This window comes from Cucurbita moschata, unplaced genomic scaffold (assembly GCF_002738365.1).
Source record: "Cucurbita moschata cultivar Rifu unplaced genomic scaffold, Cmos_1.0 Cmo_Scf00008, whole genome shotgun sequence".
NCBI classification, from domain to species: domain Eukaryota; kingdom Viridiplantae; phylum Streptophyta; class Magnoliopsida; order Cucurbitales; family Cucurbitaceae; genus Cucurbita; species Cucurbita moschata.
In genome coordinates, this window is record NW_019268524.1 from 4,186,268 (window position 1) to 4,197,575 (window position 11,308).

Sequence of the window (11,308 nt, forward strand, 5' to 3'; positions counted from 1 at the left end):
CCCCCCCCCCCCCCCCCGTTAAGCCGAAGATATGCCAATGTTAGTTTTCCATAGTTTGTCTGGTGAGTCTCGAGCCGAGTTCGAGAGAAGAGGGAGGTAGGTCCAAAGGTGGGACAACCTACAACCATTGGGCAGTTATTATTTGTCATGCTCATATTGCAAGTCTCGAAGACTGAGGGAAGGTCCATTAGTGGGATAACTTATAAGTAGTGCGTAGTTCACGTATTCATTATGAAGCACGAGCGGGTCAGTTAGTAGTCAGTCCGACATTTGGATCATCTTCGGGACGATGCCGAGATTAAGTGAGGGAGAGTGTCACAATCCACGATGCGATTGTACACCCAAGAAAGTTATCAAGGACGATGACTAGTTTAAGTGGGGGAGAGTGTCACCGTATTAAGAAGAGAGTAGGTTGTGATCCCCACGTGCATATTAAAGAACAAAGCTCACCAAATTTGGTGTCAATCAAACACCCGACAAACGCTCCACAAAGCCATATGATTTCTTGCCAAAATCAAGTATACTCCAGCCAGACCAAAAATGCCTAAAAATTTACTATGGAGGGAAACATGGTGTCAGCTTTCCACTACCCTTGGGCCGTGTGACAAAGTGAGTTATCTCATGGCACATGCGTGTGTCATGGTGTGTGCGAGCATTGCAAGACGAGTGTCTGGGCATCTTCCTTTAGAAATGAGTTTTTGAGGGCAATATCAGACGGCACAAGTGTGCCAATGTTGCAGCCCATCCCTTGAATTGGAGGTTGATATATGGGGTTGCTCTTGGATACGGTATCCAAAAAAGACTCTGCATGAACACGGGATGGTTCATGTCTCAATAGTACCTAAATGGATGGATATTTGGGATGTTCCGATGATTTAGTTGACTCATGGGTCAATTCTCAATAAGTGTGACCAAGTGAGCAACGAATGTCGATGACATCCTTAGACTTGGGATGACATTACGAAACATAGGTTGTGTTGTTGAGAACCAAGATGATGAGATGAAATGCGATGTTACATTTGAAGGACCTTGGTCTAGAATAGAGGCAAGGTTGAGCTGAAGGACTTGGCCTAGGTAAAGGCAAGTTGGCTAGAGTTGCAATGAGTGAACATGCAAACATGGGCAACGTGTATGATCGGACAAGCTTAGTTTTCGCATGAGTTATGTTTGGGCAGCGGAGGAGAACCTCGCCTAAGGTCCGACGAAGTTGCGAAGCCAAACGAAAAATTATAATGAGCCTTGAGTTCCCCTTAGGCTTGTCTTGATCATATCAAGATCATGATGCCACACGGTTCAAAAAGTAGAACCATGACACATAGCGTGTGTCCCCTTGAGAGGCCGAGCAAAGGTCGAGCCCAAGGCAAAGAACTTGGGCTATTTAATGGCCTCATCCTTTTGTGTTGGTCTGAATTTGTTCTGCTTAGGCTTTTTTCTATTAATTTCTTCTCTGATCTTCATTATAATTTGGGTTTGTTCTCATAGTCTAATTTCACCGGTAACATCTATTACGTTTTGCTTAGGACATGCAAAAGTTTTAAGAGGGCTTTGAGTTTGATATTGTAGTGTGTTGATTTAAATTTAATTCATGTAAAAACCTTATGGGTTCTCTTCCGAACCTTTTAATATGTACTAACAATACCTTCTTTTTTTCTTTACTAAACAGAGATCTCACTTACAATCTTATATCTGGATCAATTCCTAGGGAATTTGCTCGCATTCCTCTTGTTACTTTGTGAGTTTTCATTCTCTATGTTACAGATTATGGGAAGAGATTGATCTTCGTTCAAAATATATATGAAATTTTCGCCAATTTGAATTTGAATTTGAATTTGTTATGTTCAGTGCCATGATAGGAAACCAACTTAGTGGTCAGATTCCTCCAGAAATTGGAGATATTACTTCACTTGAAGAACTGTAAGCATATACAGATTGTTCTATAGCGCTCTTATTGAAATACATGTTTTTGGTAATTGCTTCCTGTTCTTCGTTTGTTTAAAAGAATGCTCTCAAAATTGCTTAAATTTTTTGGAAACAAACGAATCTGGTTATCGTTTCTTGTTCTCAGTTTTTCAAAAACATAAATTATGCTTTGTTTTTCATTTTGTGTTATTCTTTCTTAAAGAATATTGCATTAGAGTCTGGCATGACCATATAGGTTTAAAATGTATACAGATGAAAGCTCATGTAATGAAGATTTTGGGTAGTTTGATGATCAATGGGATTGCATTTACAGGGTCTTGGCAGACAATCAAATTGGAGGAAATCTTCCTGCAAGTCTTGGAAAACTAAGCCGCCTGAGTAGAATGTAAGTATGAAGAAACGTTTGCCTATACACTTGTTCAACAGACCACCGCTAGCAAATATTGTCTTCTTTGGGCTTTTCCCTTTTGGGCTTCCCCTCAAGGTTTTAAAACACGCTTGCTAGGGAGAGGTTTCCACACCCTTATAAAGAATGTTTTGTTTCCCTCTCCAACCGATGTGGGATCTCACAATCCACCCCATTCGGGGCCCAGCGTCCTCGCTGGCATACCGCATGGTGTCTACCATCCTTCGGGGTTCAGCCTCCTCGCTGGCACACCGCTTAGTGTCCACCCTCTTCGAGATTCAGCCTCCTCACTGGCACAGTGCCCGGTGTTTGACTTTAATACAATTTATAATGGTTCAAGCTGACCATTAGTAGATATTGTCTTCTTTGCGCTTTCCCTTCCGGGCTTCCCCTCAAGGTTTTAAAACGCATTTGCTAGGGAGAGGTTTCCAAACTCTTATAAAGAATGTTTCGTTCCTCTCTCCAACAGATGTGGGATCTCACATTTTAGTTATGTTGGTTTATTTGTCTCTCTGATTTTCGCCATAAATACTACTAACATAACTAGTTTTCATTATTTGCAGACTTCTTTCTTCCAATAACATCACCGGGGCAATCCCAAAATCTTTTGGAAACTTGAGGAACTTGACTGAATTGTATGTCATATATATGTTGATGGGCATCTTTGAACTTTTTACTTCCTTCCTTCTTTCTCCCTACATTTTCAACTTCTGTCTAAATTCTACATGTTTTTGTAGTCGGATGGATGGGACTAACATATCAGGGAAGATACCTGATTTTATTGGCAACTGGACCAATCTTAAAATTCTGTAAGTATACAGTAGGACCAACTGGATCAATTTTCCATTCATAATCTATGCATAACCATTTATTAATGCAGCTATCTTCAAGGCACTTCATTGGAGAACCCCATTCCTGCTGCCATATCCGAGTTGAAAAACTTAACCGACCTGTAAGGATTACGTCGCTTGAGAATGTATATCGATATTAAACAACTGATGCAAATGTTATTAATCTAGCAGTGTTTCTTGTTTGCTAGGATAATAAGTGATTTGCAGGGACCTCAGATAAGTTTCCCCAATCTGACTCAAATGACATCTTTACAAACATTGTAAGCAAAGGTTCTAAACTGCTGAATTATAATCAACTCCTTTTGTCAATCTCATCTGCTTTTCTTCTCCTATTTAGGGTCTTAAGAAATTGCTTAATCGAGGGTCGTATCCCTGAATATATCGGACAGTTTAACGTTTTAAGAATATTGTAAGTTTATGAAGTTCATTTGTGTTTGCGTTTATGACTGGAATGTTATATCATTTATTGATGGAACTCATATTTTTTAATAGAGATCTAAGCTTCAACAGATTAAGTGGTTCAATTCCAAGGACATTTGAAAATCTTTTGTTGGTTCATAAAGTTCAGTTCATGTAAGTTACTGTAATATTCGCTTTCTAAAGCTCACACATATATTGGTTTAACTTGATGCTTGTTTTGTACGAAGGTTTCTGACTAACAACTCCTTAAGCGGCCAAGTACCGGAATGGATTGTGAACGCTGGCAACAGTGGAAGGAACATGTTAAGTACTTTTGATAATTGAAATTATATGGTGGGGAGCTCTTCTTTCGCTGACAGTATTATAAACTTTGTTGCAGAGATTTATCTTACAACAATTTTACAGAGTTGCCGAACTTCAGTTGTACACAGTCTAATAGTGTGTAAGTCACTTGATATCTACCCATTCCTTTGGTAAAATTTCTTGTAATATGTATGCATGTATATGTAGCAGAGCTTGGAGGAACCTGTTAAACATAAGTCATAGCCTTAGCTGAAACCGTATGAACCAAATTTATAATTTAATTGATACTCTATGCAACAATCCAAGCCCATCACTAGTAGATATTGTTCTCTTTGGACTTTTCCTCAAGGTTTTAAAACGCTTCTGCTAGGAAGAGGTTTCTACACTCTTGTAAAGAATGTTTCGTTCCCCTCTCCAACTGATGTGGAATCTCACAATCCACCCCCCTTCGGGGCCCAGCGTCCTCACTGACACTCGTTCCCCTCTCTAATCGATGTGGGACCTTCCAATCCTTCCCCTTTGGGGCCCAACGTCTTCGCTGGCTCACTGCCTGGTGTCCACCCCTTTCGGAGCTCAGCTTCCTCGCTGGCACACCACTCGGTGTCTGGCTCTGATACCATTTGTAATGGCCCAAGCCCACCGCTAGTGGATATTGTCCTATTTGGACTTTCCCTTCTAGGCTTCCCTTCAAAGTTTTAAAACGCGTCTGCTAAGGAGAAGTTTCCACACCCTTATAAAGAATGTTTCATTCCCCTCTCCAACCAATGTGGTATCTCACAATCTACCCTCTTTCGGGGCCCAGCGTCCTTGCTGGCATTCGTTCCTCTCTCTAATCGATGTGCGACCTCCCAATTCACCCCCTTCGGGGCCTAGTGTCCTCGCTAGCACACCGCCTGATGTTCACCTCCCTTCAGGGCTTAGCTTCCTCACTGGCACACCGCCCAGTATCTGGCTCTAATATCATTTGTAACGGCCCAAGCCCACCGCTAGCAGATATTGTCCTCTTTGGGCTTTCCCTTCCGAGCTTCTCCTCAAGGTTTTAAAATGCATTTATTAGGGAGAATTTTTCACATTTTTATAAAGAATATTTCGTTCCCCTCTCCAACTGATGTGGGATCTCACACTTTATTTCTGTTTTTTTATAGGAACTTGATTTCTAGTTCAGCCACTAGGAATGAAAAGTAAGTCTTTACTAACCATATATGATATGAACTTGTTCTATAAACTCAAAGCGTAACAAACAAATTCTGAAGTATTACATTTACAGTGATGATTGGTGCTTGATGAAGGATCTCCCTTGCCCTACAGAGAATCGATGTAAGCAAAGATGAGTATGATTTTACTACTAACCAGCCATCTACAAAACTGTTGTATCAAAATATCTGTGTAATGGGTGGTTTTGATTACACTTGTAGTTCATTCGTTGTTCATTAATTGTGGAGGACGAAGCATGGAGTTGAATGGCAGTGAATACAAAGCGGATGATACTCAGGGTGGTTCATCATCGGCTAGATTCTTTTCTTCAGCAGAAAGATGGGGTTACAGTAGTACTGGTCTGTACTTGAGAAATGAACATCTTCCTTACATAGTATCAACTTCAAATAGCAATGGCAAAGCTGCTTCAAGCATCTATGCAACAGCTCGACTGTCACCACTTTCTCTCAAATATTATGGATTTTGCATGAGAAATGGAAGTTACAATGTGAAGCTTCACTTTGCTGAGATTATGTTTACCGCAGACCAGACTTATACCAGCTTGGGGAGACGCATATTTGATATCTCAATTCAAGTGAGTGTAGTTTCAATTTAAATGTCTTGTCCTAATGGAGATAGTTGTTCTTATCTGTGAGATCCCACATCGGTTGGAGAGAGGAACGAAACATTCTTTATAAGGGTGTGGAAACCTCTCCCTAGTAGACGTGTTTTAAAAACCTTGAGGGGAACCTAAAAGGGAAAGCCCAAAGAGGACAATATCTGCTAGCAGTGGGCTTTGACTGTTACAAATGGTATCAGAGCCAAACACCGGGCGGTGTGCCAGCGAGGAGGCTGAGCCCCGGACACGAGGTGGTATGTCAGCAAGGAAGTTGGGACTCCGAAGGGGGTGGATTGTGAGATCTCACATCACTTGGAGAGGGGAACAAAACATTCTTTATAAGGGTGTGGAAACTTCTCCCTAGCCGACGCGTTTTAAAAACCTTGAGGGTAAGCTCGAAAGGAAAAGCCCAAAGAGGACAATATTTGCTAGTGGTGGGCTTTGGTTGTTACAAATGGTATTAGAGCCAGACCACTGGGCGATGTGCCAACGAGGAGGCTGAGCCCCGAACACAAGGCAGTATGCCAGCAAGGACATTGGGCCTCGAAGGGGGGTGGATTGTGAGATCCCACATCACTTGGAGAGGGGAACGAAACATTCTTTATAAGGGTGTGAAAACTTCTCCTAACCAACTCGTTTTAAAAACCTTGAGAGGAAGCCCAAACGGGAAAACCCAAAGAAGACAATATCTGCTAGCGGTGTTACATTATCCATCTATTGATGATATCTTCCTCGTTTAGCTGTTGTGAGCTTTTGGTCACATTCTAAACCATCTATAGATAAATAATAATTACTATTTACTAATTGGGTTCACAGGGAAACTTGATTAGAAAAGATTTTAACATAATGGAGAATGCTGGAGGTGTTGGTAAGAGCTTTATCTTGGAAGAGCCTAATATTGTAGTGAATGGAAGCACTCTTGAGATCCACTTATATTGGGCTGGTAAAGGAACAGATTCCATTCCAGTGATAGGGGTGTATGGACCTCTAATATCTGCAATCACTGTGACACCAAGTAAATATCTTCTTTCATTTTACGATAATCACTCAAAATTTATCTTCAACGATTGATCTTCTATTGTAGACTTTGATGTGGGTACTAATGTGGAAAATGAAACTAGAGGGCTATCAGCTGGAGCTATTGCTGGCATTGTTATCGGTATTTTCTTGTTCGTTGTTTTTGTATTGGCTGTTCTTCGATGGAAGGGTTACTTAGGTCGAAAGGAAGCGGAAGACGATGGTAAGATTACAAGAGTACTATACGTAGTTAATTTTAGAGGACAATATATGCTTCCAGTGATTTAAATTTGAATTTGGTGTCTATTTAGTTCCGAGTTATTTGTTCATTGAGCCAGCTAACTTGGCAAATTACCTTAATTTTTCCTTCCCTTTGGCAACCTTCATCAAAGCCTGGTTCCTCTTCTCCCTCTTCAACGCTTGTTACCCGGTACCCATTGTTGCCTCCGTCACTGCTCGTTCTTACCTCGACCGCCATTTGACTTCCACATCCAAAATGAGAGGAGCTCTCTTGTAGCAGTTCAAGTCCACCGCTAGCAAATATTGTCCTCTTTGGGTTTTCCCTCAAGGTTTTTAGAACGCGTCTACTAGAGAGAGGTTTCCACAACACCCTTATAAAGAATGTTTCGTACCCCCTCTAAATGACGTGGGACCTCACATCTCCCCTTTCATTCCAGGTGTAGCGTAAACGACTGTTGGCAGGGGAGGAGAGAGATGGTAAGGCCAAAAAAGTTTCCAAAGTAGGAGGAAAAAGAAGAAATAAGAAAATGAAAGAGATGTCAACTAACATGGTTCAACCGCATAAAACATAATATAATTTGTCAACTCTTATGTTCTTTTCAGGAGTTTTATGTCTAATTAGCTCCTTTATTTGACTAAAAAAAGTTGCATTCCTTTCTTTTTTACAGAACTTCGGGATCTAAAATTACAGACAGGTTATTTCAGTTTAAGACAAATCAAAGCAGCCACCAACAACTTCGACTCGACACATAAGATAGGCGAGGGAGGCTTTGGTCCTGTCTACAAGGTATATCTCTGGAAACTCCATCTTCTTCTCTCTATGTTCATCGTTGTTCGATATAAGATCCTATTAGTATCGCACAACAACGCACACTCTCGATGAACACGAAAAACAAGAGAGAAATTGCAAGGAAGAATATTGGCTAGAGATTTATTATGGATAACTCAAAGTAGAAAATACAGAAAGTACATTTTCAAAACACTGATTAAGGAGTATATATATGGTTCAGTTTACTACACATAGCTTTACCAAATATAACTATCTACCATATATAGCTTTACTACGTATAACCATTGAGTGAGCTATAAACAAGGAGCAGGCTCCATAACCCAACAGATCCTTCTTTCAACATGTTCTTCAAAAGAATCTCGTAACTCAACATAAACTATTCGGTAGGGAGTTCTGTCGGATGGCACTTCAATTGCTGTAAAGCAGCTATCCTCTAAATCAAAGCAAGGGAACCGTGAATTCATCACTGAAATCGGCATGATATCAGCGCTACAACATCCGAATCTCGTAAAGCTCTACGGTTGTTGTATTGAAGGAAGCCAATTAATGCTTATATACGAGTATCTAGAGAACAATAATCTTGCTCGTGCCTTATTTGGTAAGTGCCTTACATATATCTCTCATTACTAACTCGTTTCAATTTCAACACAAATAGCTTATGGTTTTCATTTCAAGACCCTGAGAAGCACTCACTCCATTTGGATTGGCCAATAAGAATGAAGATTTGCTTGGGAATAGCAAAGGGGTTGGCTTACCTTCATGAAGAATCTTTACTGAAAGTTGTTCATAGAGATATAAAAGCCACCAACGTGCTACTTGATAAAAGCCTAAATGCTAAGATTTCTGACTTTGGATTGGCTAAGCTTCATGAAGAGGAGAACACCCATATCATCACAAGAATTGCAGGCACAATGTCTCTCTCTCTCTCTCTATCTCATTCTACTGTTAATTTAGCTCAAACTCGTAGTCATTTTGCAATGAGCTAGCTTTTGAATCTCTTGTAGTGGATACATGGCACCTGAGTACGCAACGAGGGGTTATCTAACTCATAAAGCTGATGTTTATAGCTTTGGTGTCGTGGCTTTAGAGATTGTTAGCGGGAAAAGTAACACGAGTTGCATGCCAAAAGAGGAGTTTGTTTTTCTTCTTGACTGGGTAATACATTCTTATATTGTCTTATGCACACAAATAGAGTAATCTTTACAAAATGATGTTTGTTTGTTTGTTTTTTCCAACTTGCTTGAAGGCTTTCGTTCTACAAGAGGAAGGGAACTTATTAGAACTCGTGGACCCAAATCTTGGCTCAGATTACTCGAAAGAGGAGGTCGTGAGAATGCTTCATATAGCTCTCTTATGCACAAACCTGTCTCCAAGTCTTAGACCAACCATGTCTTCCGTGGTTAGTATGCTTGAAGGTAAACTCCCTGTCGAAGTAAGGAACATGAAGCGTAACACAAGTGAGCGTGATGCAAGGTTGAAAGCCTTTGAGAAGCTGTCACGGGACAGCCTAACAAGCATTTCTGCATCGTCACAATCCATTGTTCAGATGCCAAGAAGCATGTCATTCGACGGGATATACGTTGGCTCATCGTCTTCGTCTACTCGAAACAAGGACGAGACTCGAAAGTATTCTTCAACTAGAAGTCTCCTTGAAGATTGAGTCATTTCAAAGGATCAATCAGACACCAAGTTAGCTGAGCTGCTGTTGTGGCTGAACTTTTGTGCCAAATAAAGTGAACAAATGGGCTCCCAAAACAATGGTTTCTTATTGCAAAGCCATCATTCCTATCTCATAATCTTCTCTTAACATTTCATCTTTATTTACTTCTTTCTAATTTTATAATTTGTTTTTAATATTAAATGTTATACGTTAATCTTTCTAGGCTAAACAATTGGAAAGAAATCAACGTTATAAGCTAAAAGCGAACAAGCAACAACCATAATTTTGATAGTATATAACCGAGTAGGAAGAATTGACAACAAGTCACATCCCTTCTAGTACATTTTAAGATATTTTAGCTTTCGTGGGTGTAGACATAATTTTGGTGACTGACTGATCATAAACCTCCATATTGACAAAACATGAATAGTAAAAATCTATCTAGCATGAAAGCAGGTAAAAGGGGTTTGAAACGAGCATACAACCATGAACAACACGTCTTGGACAAGCATGACCTCGACATTCGCGTAGCCACAAACATGTCATGAAAATTCTAATTGAAGGCCCTCTCTATGGAGCCACATTTTGTTGTGCTGCTCTATATTTTTAACACGTGCGATATACCTAAATTAAACTTTTCAAAGGAAAAAAGAAAATTCTAATTCATAATAATGACTTCCAACAGTCGGTCCACGTACGCGTGTATGAATCGAGCCTCGAGCCATTTAATCAAATAGATTGAAAAATCTCCATTCAAATCGAGAATGGAGATAGAGTAAAGAATTTTTTTTTAAGTTATCAAAATCCAACCCACCAACTTTATTTATTATATATATATATATATATATATATATATAAATTAAGTAGAATAAATTAAGTTAAAATATTAAAATTTAAAAATTATGCTCAGGTTAAAATATTATTAGATTTTGCATGCTTTTAATATATATTTTGTTGCTAAGGATCAACAAGTCACATGATAAGTACACGATTGACTTTGAACGCTCCATCCTTCAGTTTTTCGTCTATCAGCTTGGTCAACAAGCTACTTTAATTTGTCTTTGGTTTCGATGTGTTATACTCAGCACTTCCAACAAGCTCGTCAATCTCTTGCTGCCTAAATCTCTGTCATCTAGATCCTCATCGAATTCAAAAAAAAAAAAAAAATTGTAGAAATAAATAAGGTAAAGAAAATAAAAGTCTTTGGAAAATAATGTTAATTTGGCCGTGCAGAGTTCATTTTCTACACGAAACCATTTTTTTTTTTTTTTAAAGTTGAAAGTTGATTTTTCTCAGCCGGCCGACACCAATAATTGGTAATTATCAAGGTTTATATCCCTATAATTTAAACGTTGTGAAAATAAAATAAGAAATTTCATTACGCATATTAATAATTAATAAATTTTTTACTTCAACCACTGATGATAGAGATATTGGAATGGTATATATAATTTAATTGATTTAAGTATTTTAAGTTGACTTGTAAATTATTATTTTTTAGAAATTAAAAAAAAAAGGTTATAAAAGCTAAAATTTGAACATAAATATTGTACAACTAAAATAATTTAATATAGACGAAGCTAAAACTATGTGCATTGAATTGTCGTTTTAGATATCTATTTGATGGTCAGCGGAGAAGTCTTCTTCCTTACATCTCTCACTCGTATCTCCGTTTTTGGTTGCTCTGTTTTCTGTTGCTTTTTTGTGTTGATGTCCTTTTAGGAACATGGGTTTGAATCGTGTTCGTGTTCGTGTTCTTGTCTGTTGGTTGTTGTTGCTGCTTTTCAGCTGCTTCTTTGGATTTGGATCGGATGCCCAACCTCTACCTCAACAAGAAGGTACCGTTTCTTGCATTCTTCCTTGTCTTTTTTTTTTTTTTTTTTTTTTA

At 39.0% G+C, this 11,308-nt stretch overlaps 2 protein-coding genes across 3 annotated transcripts in view; both read left to right on the forward strand.

Annotated features, from left to right (window-relative positions):
* Positions 1–9,569, forward strand: part of LOC111446321 (probable LRR receptor-like serine/threonine-protein kinase At1g53440) — a 12,668-nt gene extending 3,099 nt beyond the window's left edge. Inside the window, exons 4-24 of the mRNA XM_023085086.1 lie at positions 1,664–1,732; positions 1,843–1,914; positions 2,234–2,305; positions 2,890–2,961; positions 3,064–3,135; positions 3,207–3,278; positions 3,366–3,437; positions 3,515–3,586; positions 3,670–3,750; positions 3,825–3,899; positions 3,977–4,039; positions 5,046–5,081; positions 5,168–5,217; positions 5,316–5,689; positions 6,530–6,728; positions 6,798–6,953; positions 7,639–7,757; positions 8,148–8,358; positions 8,436–8,673; positions 8,765–8,915; positions 9,007–9,569. Of these exons, the coding sequence (XP_022940854.1) occupies positions 1,664–1,732; positions 1,843–1,914; positions 2,234–2,305; positions 2,890–2,961; positions 3,064–3,135; positions 3,207–3,278; positions 3,366–3,437; positions 3,515–3,586; positions 3,670–3,750; positions 3,825–3,899; positions 3,977–4,039; positions 5,046–5,081; positions 5,168–5,217; positions 5,316–5,689; positions 6,530–6,728; positions 6,798–6,953; positions 7,639–7,757; positions 8,148–8,358; positions 8,436–8,673; positions 8,765–8,915; positions 9,007–9,420 (2,740 nt within the window). The 3' untranslated portion in view covers positions 9,421–9,569. The remainder of the gene's footprint in view (positions 1–1,663; positions 1,733–1,842; positions 1,915–2,233; positions 2,306–2,889; positions 2,962–3,063; positions 3,136–3,206; positions 3,279–3,365; positions 3,438–3,514; positions 3,587–3,669; positions 3,751–3,824; positions 3,900–3,976; positions 4,040–5,045; positions 5,082–5,167; positions 5,218–5,315; positions 5,690–6,529; positions 6,729–6,797; positions 6,954–7,638; positions 7,758–8,147; positions 8,359–8,435; positions 8,674–8,764; positions 8,916–9,006) is intronic.
* A 1,478-nt stretch (positions 9,570–11,047) lies between these two features.
* Positions 11,048–11,308, forward strand: part of LOC111446262 (probable LRR receptor-like serine/threonine-protein kinase At1g53430) — an 8,585-nt gene continuing 8,324 nt past the window's right edge. For both annotated transcript variants that reach the window (XM_023084989.1, XM_023084991.1), the window contains exon 1: positions 11,048–11,258. In XM_023084989.1, the coding sequence (XP_022940757.1) occupies positions 11,147–11,258 (112 nt within the window). In that variant the 5' untranslated portion in view covers positions 11,048–11,146. The remainder of the gene's footprint in view (positions 11,259–11,308) is intronic.